The 17128-nt window shown below is 51.9% G+C and overlaps 2 protein-coding genes across 3 annotated transcripts; both read left to right on the top strand.

The window, feature by feature from the left end:
- The first annotated feature begins 122 nt into the window (after window positions 1–122).
- Window positions 123–14013, top strand: LOC122385163 (calpain-7-like). The gene is made up of 15 exons (XM_043373239.1): window positions 123–302; window positions 1356–1598; window positions 1811–1971; window positions 2293–2542; window positions 2854–3128; window positions 3600–3746; window positions 4189–4395; window positions 5578–5700; window positions 6067–6171; window positions 6491–6735; window positions 7268–7340; window positions 7936–8065; window positions 9137–9342; window positions 9762–9908; window positions 12664–14013. Exons 2-15 carry the CDS (start codon window positions 1370–1372, stop codon window positions 12886–12888), a joined length of 2523 nt encoding a protein of 840 aa, XP_043229174.1. The 5' UTR covers window positions 123–302; window positions 1356–1369; the 3' UTR covers window positions 12889–14013.
- A 435-nt stretch (window positions 14014–14448) lies between these two features.
- On the top strand, window positions 14449–16363 carry LOC122385162 (cubilin-like). Of its 2 annotated transcripts, XM_043373238.1 has the most exons (3): window positions 14449–14553; window positions 14743–15572; window positions 16241–16363. In XM_043373238.1, the coding sequence occupies exons 1-2, from the start codon at window positions 14475–14477 to the stop codon at window positions 15522–15524; spliced, it is 861 nt and encodes a 286-aa protein (XP_043229173.1). In that variant the 5' UTR covers window positions 14449–14474; the 3' UTR covers window positions 15525–15572; window positions 16241–16363. The 2 variants fall into 2 exon arrangements, with proteins under 2 accessions (XP_043229173.1, XP_043229172.1); XM_043373237.1 differs by lacking the exon at window positions 16241–16363 and having other exon boundaries at window positions 14743–15695.
- The last annotated feature ends 765 nt before the right edge of the window (window positions 16364–17128 follow it).

Below are 17128 nucleotides of genomic sequence, written 5' to 3'. Positions count from 1 at the left end.
GAAATGCATAGCATCATAAAAAGTTGCTGCTAGCAAAGTTCAGTGTCGGTAAAGGTCGCGTTTCATTGGTCAACAGCGGTAGTTGCTAATGCAAAACACGCCGCTGAGAACGGATATGTTTATGTTTGCCGAATCAGCTGCAAAAAAGGGCACAGCGCACGGGAGGCACACAATACCGAGGCTATTATTATACATTTTGGAGAAATTCGGTGACAATTTTCGAGGGTTGGTGGTTGGAATTTGGTTGGAATGAAATATTGAGTCAAGTTTTTTTGGAGGTTCTTCCGCTGTCTGTTTATCAGGTAGGTACTGTAACTTTTTTCTAGATAAATTCTTTGCTCCTTTTTAAATGTTAAAGAAAATCCATGTTATCTATGTTAGACGAAAAATGAGATGCTAAAAGTACGAACAGAATGTGCACCATATGCTGTCTGATGTTAGTTTCAATTTTGTTCCATTATATAGTTTTTACGCATGTACTTTGGTGCCAATAATTTTGCGGTGCATGTAATTGGTACCTACGAGCTGTGGTAGGTACTGGTGCCTGCTCATGCTACATCCGCCGTACCTATACAATACCTAATAGTCTAGGGGGATGCTAATGGCATGCTGCCTCTTCTCATTGTTTTATGGCAGTCATATTTGTTTTTGAGTGGGTTGATGTTTGGACTGCTTGTAACACATGCTCGGGAGTTTAAAAAACTATTAGCTTGCATGTTTGAATGGATTTGAATTTGAGCTCACATGTTTGAATTACAGGTAATAGGAAAATGTATATGCCAAAGGCTAACCTGCCTCTGAAAGCTGGCCATGGCCTATCTCAATCTGACTCAAGAGTTCAAGAATCGATGCCATTAGTTCTTCAATTGACCTTAAATAAAAAAAAATATAATGTTTGTACATTGTGCAGTGCATGCCTTGGCTCTTGCAGTCTGAGGCATGGGTGCATGTTCTTTCCCTGTTTGCACTGGTCTCCAGTTTCAGAAACCTTTCTCAAGCATTCACCTTGTCATGTCCATGGACCAGCTTATAGAGCCCAATCAAGCCTCCCCTGATCCTCTGATCTGCCAGTGTTGTCAGTTTATCCCGCACCATCCTGGTGGTCTGGGTTTTTCCTGCAGTGCTTGGGAGGGGTGTTTTCACACCCCTATCTAACTCTGCTCCTATGTTTCATAGCAACATGCAGTAAGTAGCACTTGAAACAGCATAAAAAATAATGTGGACAGTACTTTTGCCATTTTATAGGTTAGGTCAAAGGTCAGCTCTCCTAGCAAAGTGTGCCGTACCTCTCTACCCCTCTCGCAGAGCCCCTGTGACAGAAACTACCTAGCTCTGTCCCCTGTTCCCTTTCACAGACTGAGCGGCCGCCATGTCCAGCCCGGCCGGTGACGAGGGCCGCCAGCTGTTTGAGCGCGCCGCCGAGTTGGCGTCACGCGCCGTGGCCTTTGACCGGTCGGGTCACCAGGAGGCAGCTGTCTACCACTACGTGCAGGCGGCCGGAGCGCTGCTCGAGGCGCGCAAAACGGGCGCCACCATCGCCCACCTGGAAAAGCGCGCCAACGACTACCTGTCGCGTGCCGAACAGCTCTCCGAGAAGGGTGAGTCCGCCGCGCAGCGCGCTAGTCCGCTGGCCAGCACTATTAACTCATTTTAACATAGATCGTACAGTTGCCGAAACCCGGGAATAACCAACGCTCACAACTTGATCGCAAGAGATAGGTAGTTCTTCAGAAGATTTGATTTGATGATCAAAGTTCCCAATCGCCCATTGCCCTCAGATTCCTCACCCTCTGACTCTCTCCTGTGACAGCGGCGAAGGCGGTGCCGGTGCACGCGCCGGCGGCCGACGGGCGGGCCGAGATGGAGCGCGTCTTCTTCCTGATGTCGCAGGCACTGGACGAGGACGAGGCGGGCAACGCCAGGGAGGCGCTACAACTCTACGGACAGGCCGTGGAGCTCTGCCTCGAGGCGGTGAGGGTAGAGGAGAAATGAGGATAAATTGCGGGCGAAGGGCTATGAAATGGAAGCTACGGAAAGCTATGAAAGCTGCGGAAAGGCCGTGGAACTTTGCCTCGATCCAGGAAGACTGCGGTGGGGGACAGCGATGGGGGTGATGATTTAAGGATGTGAATGGCGATTAAGCAATGAAAAGGTGAACTATTGCCTTGGTATTGAAATGTAGCAAAAACCTCACTAAATACGACCGACAAATAAACATTGGAATATCTCAGCAACCACCACTCAGTAACACTCTAACCAACATTGCCCTCTGCCCTGTCGTTCCACCCACAGAACAAGAAGTTCCCGAGTCCGCGGTTCACGGAGGCTGCTGAGCAGGCGCTTGGTCGGGCCGAGCGGCTCAAGGCCAGCCTGGGCGCCTCGCTGGAGTCGCTGCCGCCGCCGCTGCCGGAGCTGGACGACCTGCCGGAGCTGGAGCTGGAGGAACCGTCAGCACCGCCCGCCGAGACGCCGCCGCCGCCGGCCGGCCGCGCCAGCGGCGGCGGTGGAACCGCCCGGCCGCCGGCCAGGTCACCGAGGAACGGTGCGTACGAACGGGATAGAAGGATGGAGAGGGAAGTCTGGGAAGGGAAGTAAGGGGAGGCGGGATTGAGTCTGGAGACGGCAGGGTAGCGTTGGACTGGAGAGGAGAGGCCGAAAGGAGACTGTCAAACGCCCGCCTCCTCTATGGGAACGTGTTACAGTGGCAATACACTTTTTCGTATATCTTTACGACGGTTGTGTCCGGAATATTATTTAGTTTGCTTTCGGCTCAGCCTTTTAAATTTCACCTAGTAGTCGGCTGTCAGTTTTCTTCAATCTCAATTCGCCCTCCATATTCCTTCCTCTCCGCAGACAAGGCGCCGCTGCACCGCGGGTTCAGCTCGGGTCTGCTGGTGTCCGGCTCGGACGCCTACTCCAAGGACGAGCTGCGCGTGCTGGCTGCCACGTCCCGCATCAACGACAACGTCTACGTGCCGTTCATGGCTGCCGACCTGCGCGAGCGGTTCGCCTCGCCGCTGCCGTTCACCGACCGGGCGGGGCCGCTGGCGCTGTCACCCAAACAGCGGCGCGACTTCAGCCGCTGGGCCCGGCCCGAGGAGCTCTCCGACCAGCCGTGCATGATTCAGGTACGGGGTACATGAATCGTATAGTACTTTACTACAGGGCGTACAGAGTTCTCCGACCAGCCGTGCATGATTTAGGTACGGGGCACATGTATCATAGTACTGTTCTAGAAGGTGTGGTACAGAGCTCCCCCACCAGCCGTGGTTGATTCAGGTACGTGGCCGAGGCCACCCGTATTATTCTGATTGCGACACTCATTCTCTTTTTGAGCACGTCACAATAACGCTGAGTAGTAACAGACATAAAATAATTTATTTCGCCGATAAACAGCTACTCCATTTTACACGATCAAATTATGCTCCTTAATTTTTAGTGAATTTCTAGTGGCCACGCATCCAGTTCAGCCTCCTTCAGCACATTAGCGCCATTTACACCGTAACCTCTGTCTTCCCTCTGTGTTCTGACGCCCCATCTACACCGTAACCTCCGTCTTCCCTCCGTGTTCTGACGCCCCTCTGCGGTCGATCCGGCAGAAAATCGACTGTTTCTCCATCAAGCAGACGTGCATCTCGGACTGTTCGTTCGTGGCGTCTCTGGCCGTGAGCGCACTCTACGAGAAGCGCTTCAACAAGCCGCTCATCACCAGTATCATTTATCCGAGAAACAGGAACAACCAGCCGGTGAGCGGAGCGGCGACGGAATGAAAACGGCAGCGATGGGAATGTGTGGATATTTTCGGTGATTAGTGAAAGCTGGGGTCAGCTTGGTGTGTAGGGATCGGTATCCTCTCATGTTTAATTTACTTGGCTCTGCAGAAATTTGGTGGATTTGGCGGCTTTATGTTTAGATACTGATTTTATCGTTCAGCCGGTCACCTCTTCATTTTTAACTGTGGCCTGACAATCATCCCATTGATGAGTCATCACTTCCTCTTTATTTAAAGGTACTGACCTTTAAACCAACTTCCTTGTGTTTCCCTCGTCCCGTGTCGGCATCTTCTACCACGCTACGAATCTCCGCGGCATCAGGCCATAAGGGTACCTCACCTCTCCCCATGATAGTGCCGAACCCGCGCGACAAGCCATCACATCACCTCCCCCCCCCCCCCCCGCCGTCCGCCAGGTGTACAACCCTTGCGGCAAGTACATGGTGCGTCTGCACATTAACGGCGTGCCGCGGAAGGTGGTCATTGACGACCAGTTGCCGGTGGACCGGCACGGCCGGCTGCTCTGCTCCTACTCCGCCGACCGCAGAGAGCTGTGGGTGTCACTACTGGAGAAGGCCTATATGAAGGTCATGGGCGGCTACGACTTCCCCGGCTCAAATAGTGTGAGTGGTGGGAGGTGGCGGTGGTTGGGAGGGGGAGAGCGGGGAGGTTTGGGAAGAATGGGAAGGTGTGTGAGAGAGCGGAAGAGGTGTGGGGGAGACCTAGGAAGTTTGGGAAGATTGTGCAAGGTGTGTTCTCCGCCTGACCGATTGTGGAAAGGTGCTGTGACTCATGTGAGTGTTTGGAACGGGTCTGGTGGTGCACGGGTGGAAACCGCTGAGTCACCGGTGTTGATGTGATACTGATGAATGAAGCCGTGTCGCAACTGCTATACGCGCTCTATCACTTTGTTGATTGTATACCTTGCAGACACGTGCATCTTCCTTGCAGACACGTGCACTGACAAATATTGCAGTTCTGAGAGACGGAAAACCATAAGCGTGAGACTGACTACGTGGGCGTCGGCTCTCCATCTGCGTTCTCCACAGTTCCTCAATCATGTGTCAGCTCCCACCGCGCATCATGTGTCTTGCATCTGGATTGGCTACAGTCCTATTATGAACACACACGCGCGTCGCACACGGTTCATTTGTTCGCAGCTGCAGTGGTGTCCCTACAGTGAGGAGCGTGATTCAGTCAGTTTCTCACCGTCACTCCATTAAACCACCGTGCTTTACCGGAACACTGCTCATTTCCCGCGGGTGGAGTCGCCACTGTGAAATGGCCTCGTATTTTACCCACGGGACATACACACATTACATCCGTGCGTGCTGCCCGCGAATAAGGATGAGAGCTGACAGCCCATTCGTGACTCAGTCCGTGGAACAGAGAATGACGAACTGCTGGTAAATCCAAGGCAGTCGAGCAGCTTGTACACATATGCACCTTGTATAGGCATTTCTTTGAAGCCAGAGTCAGCTCTGACGTAAAAAATGCTTGCGATGTTTACCTTCATGATGTTTCTTGGCCACTCGTGTAATTGGCGTGTTTCCCATCTCACGTGGTTCGTACGGGACTAAGCACCACATGTTGCCACCTGAGGGTTGAACCAAGATTACTTGGTTGAACTGCTTCTTGACGTCCTTCATCCCCCTGTCCGAACGGGAATAGGCAGGTGGATTGCGACCCGACCCTCATTCTCTGAATGTTTCCCTGTTTCCACAAAACATCAACCTGTGTCCGCTCTTCCTCAGAGACTTGTAGGACTGTCTAGGGCATTGACATCCATCCCCTTTCTTCCACAGAATATCGACCTGTACGCGCTGACGGGCTGGATTCCGGAGCGGCAGTCGATCCGGCCCGGTGACCCCGAGTTTAACGCCGACGCCCTGTTCCGGCGGCTGCACGACTGCCACCAGAAGGGACAGGTCAGGTCACTCGGAGGTGTGTCACCAGCGGACAGGTCAGGTCATAGGGAGACTGAGGGGACACTGGAAGGAAAGTCGCTTAGAGGTTTGTCACTGGGAAAGGTCGACTGACCGGAACATTGTAGCGCTATGGGATTTGTCAGATTCAAGGACGACCAAGGTAGAGAAGTTTTAGGTAGAGAGATCCCACGACACCGGTAGAGAATCCCTAACCCACAGGGAGCCTGTCTGTGACCCCACATGACCTCTGCCCCAAGTGCTGAGCACTGGGAGCTCCAAGTACAGGGACAGGTTTGTGACCTGACCTGACCCGACCTGACCTCTGTTCAGTGACAGGTCCGTGACCTGACCCGACCTCTGTCCCAGGTGCTGATCACGGTGGCCACGGGTGAGATGTCTGAACAGGCGGCCGACCGGGCCGGCCTGGTGCCCACCCACGCCTACGCAGTGCTCGACATCCGGGAGGTGCAGGTAAGAGTCACGCATGGGCGCAAAATGACCTCTGCAGTCGGCGCGCCCTAAAGCCCCAATAAACAAACAAGGTAAGAGTCACGCTGTTTGGTCGGGTAAGGGTCGCGCTGTCCGCCAGTACAGAAGAGGGCGGAATACGCATAGGTCGGGCCGCATCGGTCGTCAGGTAGATACACAGAAAACGTGACAAGCGGTTGGCAGTCGCGTGTGTGCTTGTTACGTTATCATTACTTACTCGACGCAGTGCAGACATCGGGGCGCGTATGTTCCATATATCCACCCTCTTTACCACGAGACCTCCCCTTCCCCCATTCCTCAGGGCCAGCGGCTGTTGCTGCTCAAGAACCCGTGGTCGCACCTGCGCTGGAAGGGCAACTTCTCCGAGATGGATCAGCGCCACTGGACGCCCTCGCTGCGGGCGGCGCTCTCCTACGATCCCCAGTCGGCGCAGCAGTTCGACAACGGCGTGTTCTGGATCGACTACGACAGTCTGTGCCGGTTCTTCGATGTGTTCTACATGAGCTGGAACCCGCAGCTGTTCTCGCATACCTTCTGCCATCATCAGTGAGTGGGAGGAGACGGGAATCGTCGATAAAGTGCCCGGGGATTGGCTACAGGATGCAGGTGGGCGAAGGACTGTTATAAGTACTTATTAATTAATGATCTAACCTTGCTAGGGCCATTCGTTCTTCTTGGTGCTTCTACTGTTTTCTTTTTTCAAATGAGATGAGCATTGAGACGTGTGTTAAATATCACATGGGTAAAATTTCAAATGGGAATCATTTAGCCGTGCTGTGCCATGAATTGACTACACGCTATGAAAATCCAAAATCAAACGTGTCAACCGATCATGCCAGCCCATCTTGTTTAGGGCTTTTGGTACTAAGGACGTCTATGTCTATCAATTCAGCAGTATCGATAACCTATCAATCATAACCTATTCATCTGCAGACACAACTACTAATTCCTTTCGGCTTTGACTGGTCACGTTTGCCTTGTGTATCAGCGCGTAACAACGTGCTAGTCTTTCAATATTTACTACCTGCGTTCACGAGCGTATTGTCTGACCGCTGATTGTTTCCTCTGTGCGTTTCAGGACGTGGCTGGCGGGCCAGGGTCCGATCCGAGACATGTACAACATCGGAGAGAACCCCCAGTACCGGCTCGAGGTAAGCGCTTTAACGTATTGGTCAATATTGAGTGCGACCGGCCCGGCGCCCGCGAGACCTATTTGAGGGCTCATCATGACGGTTCCACTCAGTCTCCAGGGAGAACCTATTCCTGTCCATCGTTCACAGGCCGCGGTAATTAAATGGCCCGGTCGGTGCGGTATTGCACTGTCGGGTCGATTCGGCCCATGAGTCACGAGTTTGGGGCCCCAGCGCTCCTTTTTTGGTGGGATGGGATCGTCATCTAAGTCGGTGTAAATATTATATTTTAACGCGCGCTAACGTTTGACCCGTGGCTACTCCAGCATGTTCCACCTCTCCTCCCCCATTTACTTACCCCTCTCGTCTATTTCGCGGTCTGTCCATGATATGAGTCTATCCTAAAATAGCCTCCATTAAGTTGTCGCCATTGTAAGTCATGCTGGTACGAATCGATTGCCCTTCATAAATCGTCCTTATCAACTTTAGTCACCCAGCTAACTCGGTCAATGACAGCGTCGCCGCCGTCTCCGGCCACTTCAAACTGCATTCAGTCAGACTGCATTCATCCAGCCCCGGTGACCTGACCTGACCTGGCCTGTGACCCGGCCGTCAGGTGCGCGGTCCGACCGTGGTCTGGGTGCTGCTCAGTCGACACATCACCGAAATCGAGGACTTTCGGAACAACAAGGAGTACATCACCGTGGCCGTGTACCGAACCGACGGCTCCCGTGTCTACTACCCTAGTAGGAGTGGAGGGGAGCGAGGGGGAGGGGTCCTAGAATAGGACGGACGGCTCCCGTGTCTACTACCCTAGTAAGAGTGGAGGGAGGGAGGGGGTCCCAGGGCCGGATCGACGGCTCCCGCGTCTACTACCCCAGTAAGAGGGGAGGGAGGGAGGGGGTCCTAGAATACGAACGACGGCCCTGCGTCTACTACCCCAGTAAGAGTGGAGGGAGGGAGGGGGTCCCAGGGCCGGACCGACAGCTCGCGCGTCTACTACCCCAGTAAGTAGGAGAGGGGAGGGAGGAGTCGGGGGTCTTTGGATAGGACCGACGGCTCCCGCGTCTACTACCTCAGTAAGAGTGGAGGGGAGGGAAGGGGTGGCTGCCAGGGGGGAAGATGGTCTGTGTGACTAGGAGGGAGTGATGAGCTACCTTGTGTTTGAGAAATAGTTTGCCTTGTGGCTGGGAGGGTGGTGGTCCCTGTATTCTGATGTGGAGTGGAGGTATGTTCGGTACTGTTTCTTTCTGTTTAGGGCGTAAGCAAAGGACAGGTGTTTCTAATACGCCGTTTCTAAAACGTAAGCCCCAATAAACAAACAATAACAAACAAGGTCTAACTGGTCTTTCACCTGAGTAAGGTGCATTTGCCGTATAAATATACGACTAAATTTGCTACTTCCTAGTCCATTGAATATGTCGACACTTTTTTTTAAACCCTACATTTGTTCTCCCGTGAAGTTCAGACAAGTTGTCTAGAAACCTTCAAAAAAGCTACAGTCACTCGATTTTTCTCAAGTTTGTATGTCTTGGCAGATCAAGCAATGCCAGAGCAAGCTTACGAACACACAAATTTGATCAGGATCGGACGATTGGACACTTCTAAAAAGAGATCTTTCGTGCTTCCCGGAAATTCACCGGAGAACAGATGTGGGGTTTAAAAAAGGTGTCGATGTATCCCATAGGTATCTGATATTTGTTTTCCTATGACGCCGCTGACACGTTCTCTCTCACCGAACCCGAGCCCACCCCTCCCCTCCGTGAATTCTATCCCCCTCTGAAATCTGACGACATCCCTCTCCTTCCATTCCACAGACGACCCTGAGCCTTACATGGACGGTGTGCGCATCAACTCGCCTCACTACCTGTGCAAGCTGACGCTCAAGGAGCCGGGCAACTACACCTTTACGTTCGTGATCGCCCAGTACGAGAAGCTGAACACGATCCACTACACGCTGCGCGCGTACAGCGCCAGCTCGTTCTCGCTGAGGAAGCTCGGATGGCTCCCGACGCAACACTCGGTACGGAGGGAGAGGAGAGGGGCGGGGTTGGGAGAGGGTGGGAGGAAGGAGGGGTGGGAGACGGTTGACCGGAGAACGGTAGATGGCCATGTTGCTGGCGCGGCACGGCACGGCATTGCTGAGTAGTGAGTTACCTACCATATGGCGTGATAGGGGTACCTAACAAACCAAGCCATTGAAAACATAAACTTTGCATTTAATACACTTTTTGGAGCTTCCTGATCAGTTTTAGTTAGCTGGTGTATGGGTCACAATGGAATGAGCGCGAAAGAATCGCTCACAAACTCCGACGCCTCGCGTAGTAGGTATGTATCCTGTGGTGTCTCGTATCACAGGCTCCCCTGTGAACGGTAACGATCCTGAGTCATGAGTGACGCTTGTGTATCTCCCCCGTGACGCCGCCCTGTGACGTTCTGCAGGTGACTGGTGAATGGAAGGGCGTGACGGCCGGCGGGTGCACCAACCACCCCCAGACGTACCCCAACAACCCGATCTACCAGCTGCAGCTGGCTGGCCCGGGCGCCGCCAACATCACACTCCAGCTGAAGGGGCCGCGCGTCTACCAGGTGAGCGACGAACCTGGACGGAAGAGGGACAGATCTGATGGTTGGGGGACGGATCTATTGGGTGAGGGACAGACCGGGGCGGGAGAGGGACAGATCTAATAGGTGAGGGACAGACCCACCGGATGGAGGACGGACAGACCCACCACGTGACGACCGTCGTTGTCGCGTCTGTTAGGTGAAAACAGACGGGGACGGCTCGGGAGGCGAGTCTGGCCGCGTGGCAATCAGGTGGCTACACGCGGCTGAACATACTATAGCTATGTAGCCTTTGTCATGCGACGTAGCAACGAAAATGAATTTGTTATCTTCTATTGATATCGAGTATTTGTATTGCTTTTAAAGTTAATCACGAATTATAGATAAGGGATCGCTACTTTTGATCGAGTACTTCTTGGTATATCGGTAAAATGTTTACCAACACCAGATCAAAACGAATTGATGTGCCGCACAGAAATATAGACCGCTATTCCGTATCGTCATTCCGTATGTAGCGTTCATCACCGCGCCAGTGGCTGCCACATCTGCCGGGCGTGTTGTTTTGTCTCGGTGGAAGGTCTGTAGTTTGACACGCAACACCTGGGGGCGTTGCGCCGTGACAGAATGGCAGACGGCCGTTACGGGCTCATGGGGAGGGACAGGTCACTGTCGTATTGGGGGTGGGGGAGGGCGATGACGGATAACCCTCAGAGATCTTGAGGCGGGGGGGGGGGGTACAACGGTGGTGCTCAAAGCTTCAGTTCGCGGCTAGGGGGAGGAAGAATGGCGAGGGTGTAGTGTTTCTTTACTCCTTAGATGTGTCTCATGTTTTCTGGGAAGACACCACCGAAAACAGCGGAAATATTTTGCCGCCATATGATGTTATTACGAGCGAGCGCAGCGAGCGAAGTGAGTCTTTTCAATACCAGTAAAACGCCTTTTGGGCGAAGGACGAGCGAGCGAGATAGTGAGCCCTGCACGTGCGGAAGGGCGAGAGGGTACTTCCAACGGACTTGTGCAAAGCACCGTTCTAACCGGTCGCTAGCGGTGTGCCAAATTTGAACGCAATCAGCCCAGCCGTTTCTGAGATCTGGAAGCGGCATTCTGCACGTGCGCACGTGCAAACGGGGTCCAAACTGACTTTTGCACGGCACCCTCCTAACCGGTCCCCAACCGTGTACCAAATTTGAGCGCAATCGGCCCAGCCTTTCTCGAGATCTGGAAGCGCCCCCTGGCCCTGCACGTGCGCACGTGCAGTAGCACCCTAACCGCAACACATGGGAATGCATTGCCTGGTGGGTGTCTACCTGTATGCCAACTTTCAGCGAAATCGACCCAGTAATTACCGAGTTATTGAAATGGGAACAAATTTGACACCTCTTATTGTTGTATTTTGCACGTGCACTGGGGGTCACTCACATAGATCAAGAGTATCCGACCTTTGGTAGAAGGGATGCAGCTACCCTATAAAAATTACCGCAAGACAATCGCTCAAGCCGCTGCTGAGATATGGGCCTCTCAAAATCACTACTTTTGCAAAACTGCTTGAACAGTGAACACCCTTGACTTTTCACGTGGCACGTGCCACGACGGTCACTGAGATGTATCAAAAGTAGTCAATTACGGGTTAGAAGGGATGGGGCTACCCAGCAAAAAAGACCGCAGGGCAATCGGTCCAACGGTTGCTGAGATATAAGCCTCTCAAAAGCGTTACAGGCCGGGCCGGGCCGGGCCGGGCCGCTCATACTGAGATTTTTCCCTTATATTGAAAAGACTTCGCTTCGCTCGCTGCGCTCGCTCGCTCGTAATAACGGAAAAATCTCAGTATGAGCGGCCCGGCCCGGCCTGTAACGCTTTTGAGAGGCTTATATCTAAGCAACCGCTGGACCGATTGGCCTGCGGTATTTTTTTGCTGGGTAGCCCCATCCCTTCTACCCCGTAATTGACTACTTTTTAAACATCTCAGTGACCGTCGTGGCACGTGCCACGTGAAAAGTCTAGGGTGTTCAAGCAGTTTCGCAAAAATAGTGATTTTGAGAGGCTCATATCTCAGCAGCCGCTTGGGCGATTGTCTTGCGGTAATTTTTGTAGGGTAGCTGCATCCCTTCTACCAAAGGTCGGATACTCTTGATTTATGTGAGTGACCCCCACTGCACGTGCAAAATACAAAAAGAAGAGGTGCCAAATTTGTTCCCATTTTAATAACTCGGTAATTACTGGAGTGATTTCGCTGAAACTTGGCATACAGGTAGGCACCCACCAGGCAATGCATTCTCATGTGTTGCGGTTAGGGTGCTACTGCACGTGCGCACGTGCAGGGGGCGTTTCCAGATCTCGAGAACGGCTGGGCCGATTGCGCTCAAATTTGGTACACGGTTGGGGACCGGTTAGTAGGGTGCCGTGCAAAAGTCAGCTTGGACCCCGTTTGCACGTGCGCACGTGCAGAATGCCGCTTCCAGATCTCAGGAACGGCTGGGCCGATTGCGTTCAAACTTGGCACACCGCTATAGTGACCGGCTAGGAGGGTGCTTTGCACAAGCCTGTTGGAAGTACCCTCTCTCCCTTCTGCACGTGCAGGGCTCACTTTCTCGCTCGCTCGTCCTTCGCCCAAAAGGCGTTGTACTGGTGCTATCTCAGAGGAATTAAAAAAACTGTCACCCATTTTCCTCTGCTACTTATACTCGTTCAATCTCCCGGCTCTTCAGTCGATGGGCTTATCCCAAACCCAGCACCCTCCCCTGCCGAGTCTGACCGCCGGCTCCCCTCTCTTCTCCCACAGATGGGTATGGACGTGACCTGTGTGGAGGCCGCCTCGGACGCGCCCGGCTACTTCCGTCGGCGCAGCTCCGGTGCCTATCGGTCCGGGTTTGTGGTACTGGCACTCGAGAATGTGCCACGGGGCGTGTACAACATCGTGCCGAGCACCTACCTGCCCGGCCAGGAGGGGCCCTTCATCCTCAGTCTGCTGGCAGCCGAACCGGCCAAACTGGTTAGAATCAAATAGTGGACCAAAGTTAGATCGAACCAGTCTCCTGACTAGGACTGGAGATGTCGGTTCTGGAGGGAAGGGGGGGGGGGGATTTTTTGATAACGAGTGCAGAATGTGGTCTGCGCTGGTCCTTACAGAATGACTGAGGGTGAGTTGTGGAGTGGGGGGTTGAGGGATAGTGCACGAGGAAGGGATCGGGCGATGGCTTCCCCGCTGTCGAGGCGAGGGCCGTGGATGGAGCCCGAGTGGAATGACGTTTTAGGATGTGTTCGTGTGTCCATCTGTGTCTTATGCTGGGTGGCTGCACAGTGCGCAACGTACAAAGGATCTAACTGCCAGGAATTGTTCTATTCAGCTTGGTGCGGTTCACGCTCTGGCAATTCCTTGCCAGGAACGCTTTACTAGGTACTTATTAACTCTAGCCAGTAATTATTGTAACATCCTTTCGCTCAAGGTGCTCTCTTCTTGCGAACTCATTCGCGCGAAAACAACGAGCGATATTCACCGTTACGGTCGGGAGCCACAAGTAAATGGCCTTGAGTAAATGAGTCTGAGTCAAGGCCATAGTCTGAGTGAAGTAGCTCGCTCGGTGGCAGCGAATGCAGTGACTCTCGTGCTGTTGTCCGCCGACGCACCTGTGATACGGAGCGCCCGGGACGGCGTCATGAGGTGATGATATGCGGTTTGTGGGGGGTGGGTGACGGTCTCTCCCTGCCAGAGATAGTCTCAGATGTGATGGAGTGCGGCGACGTACTACAAATGCCTGACTGTCGATCGTCCCAGCAGTGCGCAGCTGCTCCGTAGGATCATTTATCAGAGTGGGCGCCAGCCAATCCTTGAGACGTGTAATTGTGGAATTCGTGTCCCTGGCAATCGTAACACTTTGCAGCATGCGTGTGCAAAATGTGTTACTACGAAATGTTTGCAGTTGAGCTGGCAGGAGAACTAACTGTGAAATGTTTTGCTTTGTGACGAAATAATGTGATATTGAACGATAACATGACGTATCGTGAATCTGCTGAATGCATTGCGAGTGTTATTATGTAGGCTTCGGATGATGACATTTGTGATAGTGCTTTAAACATGATGGGGTGCTTGGTTGCTTTTCAATCGATTCAAATATATGTATACATTTTGAAGCAAAAGTCAGGGTGTTGCTGTCGCTTTCTTTGTTGATCCTGTCAGGGGATATTGCAGCACTGCTCTTTTATTTCATGCACAAGGGTCTAAGCGTTTTGGCGTCCAACTAACTAAGCTCTACAACGGTGCAAAGTTGTTGCGTGGTAAGCCACACACTATACAGCGCACATAGTCAGGAATTATTACATTAGATTCGCATGTTGTGAAACGATACAACTGCTGTTTTCGTCATAATATATTAGTGGAGTTTCCAATGAAGCTACAAGTGTCACTGCAAGATGGCACTTCGAAAACATGTTTTGACCGCCCCGGTAACACAAAACAACTGCACCGAGTCACCGCCAAGTGTTCATGTTTGTCGCGGTGTTTCCGATCGGTGACAGACCACTTCATTAGCACACCTCTAACCCACCTATATAAGACGGTTACAGTCGTCAGACCACACCCAGCAGTTCGCCGACATGCGTCCCTCTCAGCAACTGGTCTGCCTTCTGGCAGTCGCACTGACTGCCGTATCGGCTGCAACGATTACTTCAAAAGGTAAGCCGGGTGCAACGACTACTTCCAAAATGTATGCTGGGTGCAACTTTCTTTCTAAAAGTATGCGTACCACATTCATAAAGTTTAAAGACAGTCTACGATATTCTACGATCTGGCCATTGCAGTCATGCAGACGTGTCGAAAAAAATATCACTGTTGAACTTCCAAACTGAAGCTGTCCTTTTCCAGATGCAAGCGGGCAGCACTCAGCAATCGCAGCTCAGCGTATGATCGACCAACGGTCTCTGGACAAGGCTACACTTCTCCAATGTGACCAGGGCAAACAGCATCTGCTTCCGGGTGTGTACTACATGCAGTCGCCAAACTATAAACAAGACGATCCTGGCAATTACACCAATGACTACTCCTGCAACTACGACCTGACAGCGGCGGACGACAATGGCATACTGCGCTTCGACTGTTTCTTTTTTCAACTGGAAGATAGCGACGCGGGCTGCAGCAAAGACAGCTTTGGAATTTATACCGAGGACATGTTTGAAGTATTTTGTGGAACCGATTCACCCAAAACGAGGTTTGTCAAAAGCATTGGTGTTCATTTCAAAACGGACGCGTCCGTTACCGACAAGGGTTTCTTCTGCACGGTGATGTCCAAAGAGGCGGTGGCCGGCTGCGACAGCCTTCCTTGCGGCAAGCGTTACCTTGCACCGGGAACGTACAGCCTCCTCAGTCAGAACTATCCCGAGAACTACGGAAACAACATCTACTGCAAGTGGGAGCTGGTGGCCAGCGATCCGTCAAACACAGTGGACTTCAGCTGCAGCAGCTTTGACATGATCTCCTGGGACAACTCCTGCGAGTGGGACTGGATGAAGGTTGACGGCGTCCGCCACTGCAACAACAACAAGCCCGCTCCGCAGCAGTTCACAGGCGGCGTCACTGTGGAGTACTCCACACCGAACTTACCCCACAAAACAAGAAAGGGATTCAAATGCACTGTTACGGTAAACTAAAGCCGAAATCAACACACGATTTCGGGATGATCCCATAAAGAAAATGACATGACTATGCAGATGTTAAATGTGTGGTTTAATTATTTTGGCATTGGTTCCATTCGGATTTCGAAAAATTTTGCATTGCATTATTTTTTTCAGTTCTGATAATAAATTTGAGTGACGGGCAGACACGATTTTTTATCTGAGTCGCCCAGTTTATCGTTCTAGTTAGTCGGCCGGGATCTAACGAATCTTCATCGCAGCAGAGTGTTGATCATGACTATAAAGTATCTAGTAGGTATGTCTCCGTGAAATCGATAAAAACACTAGAAGAACAAAGCCTGAAACAGACTCTTTCCGCAGTCAGGAAATCGCATGCGAGAGCCTATTCAAATACATGGAAGCTCGCTCGCATCAATCGCACGCACCTCCAGCATGCGATTGAGGCGGGCAAAATTATAATGTATTTGAATAGTCTCTCGCATGCGATTTCCTGAATGCGGAAAGAGTCTGTTTCAGCCTTGACGGGTTGAACGTTGCCCGAGATAGACGGTACTCGCCGCGTATTACCTCATTTTCTCTTTCCATCGCACTCCATTCGAAAGATCATCGAGCTGCAAGTGCCTGTAAGAGCCGATAACGCATCACTTTTCAAGACAACGTTCTCATCCCGAAACCAAATACGAAAGACGTAATCGGGCCAGACTAAAAAACACAGGGCGACAGAAAATGACATGACTATGCAGATGTTAAATGTGTGGTTTAATTATTTTGGCATTGGTTCCATTCGGATTTCGAAAAATTTTGCATTGCATTATTTTTTTCAGTTCTGATAATAAATTTGAGTGACGGGCAGACACGATTTTTTATCTGAGTCGCCCAGTTTATCGTTCTAGTTAGTCGGCCGGGATCTAACGAATCTTCATCGCAGCAGAGTGTTGATCATGACTATAAAGTATCTAGTAGGTATGTCTCCGTGAAATCGATAAAAACACTAGAAGAACAAAGCCTGAAACAGACTCTTTCCGCAGTCAGGAAATCGCATGCGAGAGCCTATTCAAATACATGGAAGCTCGCTCGCATCAATCGCACGCACCTCCAGCATGCGATTGAGGCGGGCAAAATTATAATGTATTTGAATAGTCTCTCGCATGCGATTTCCTGAATGCGGAAAGAGTCTGTTTCAGCCTTGACGGGTTGAACGTTGCCCGAGATAGACGGTACTCGCCGCGTATTACCTCATTTTCTCTTTCCATCGCACTCCATTCGAAAGATCATCGAGCTGCAAGTGCCTGTAAGAGCCGATAACGCATCACTTTTCAAGACAACGTTCTCATCCCGAAACCAAATACGAAAGACGTAATCGGGCCAGACTAAAAAACACAGGGCGATTTTACCAGTAGACAAAAACAAACAGTGTCAGGTCTTCACTCGCAGTTGTAGGCTAGAGCTATTGGCTATATTCGCTCGCGCCGGGGAGAGGATGTCGGTCGGGTCCACTCCCTGGTGACACTCGGGTGGGTGACAACTAAAGCTGGGGCTCGGACGCAGGGCCGCCGCGCACCACAGCCAAGGCCACAGCTGGCCCCCACAAGAACTGAACCGCCGTGCCCGGCGCGGCG

This window comes from Amphibalanus amphitrite, unplaced genomic scaffold (assembly GCF_019059575.1).
Source record: "Amphibalanus amphitrite isolate SeventyFive unplaced genomic scaffold, NRLGWU_Aamphi_draft 000210F_arrow, whole genome shotgun sequence".
Lineage (NCBI taxonomy): Eukaryota > Metazoa > Arthropoda > Thecostraca > Balanomorpha > Balanidae > Amphibalanus > Amphibalanus amphitrite.
Note: the sequence above shows the minus strand (reverse complement) of the source record. Positions and strands in the feature narration are given on the sequence as shown.

What these genes read in the sequence shown, in the direction of transcription:
- LOC122385163 (XM_043373239.1), top strand. Translation starts at nt 1,370, where the DNA reads ATGTCCAGCCCGGCCGGTGACGAGGGCCGCCAGCTGTTTGAGCGCGCC. An exon ending in TGGAGCTCTGCCTCGAGGCG is followed by an intron (nt 1,972 to 2,292) that starts GTGAGGGTAGAG and finishes TTCCACCCACAG; the next exon opens with AACAAGAAGTTCCCGAGTCC. An exon ending in AGGGGCCGCGCGTCTACCAG is followed by an intron (nt 9,909 to 12,663) that starts GTGAGCGACGAA and finishes CTTCTCCCACAG; the next exon opens with ATGGGTATGGACGTGACCTG.
- LOC122385162 (XM_043373238.1), top strand. Translation starts at nt 14,475, where the DNA reads ATGCGTCCCTCTCAGCAACTGGTCTGCCTTCTGGCAGTCGCACTGACT. An exon ending in TGCAACGATTACTTCAAAAG is followed by an intron (nt 14,554 to 14,742) that starts GTAAGCCGGGTG and finishes GTCCTTTTCCAG; the next exon opens with ATGCAAGCGGGCAGCACTCA.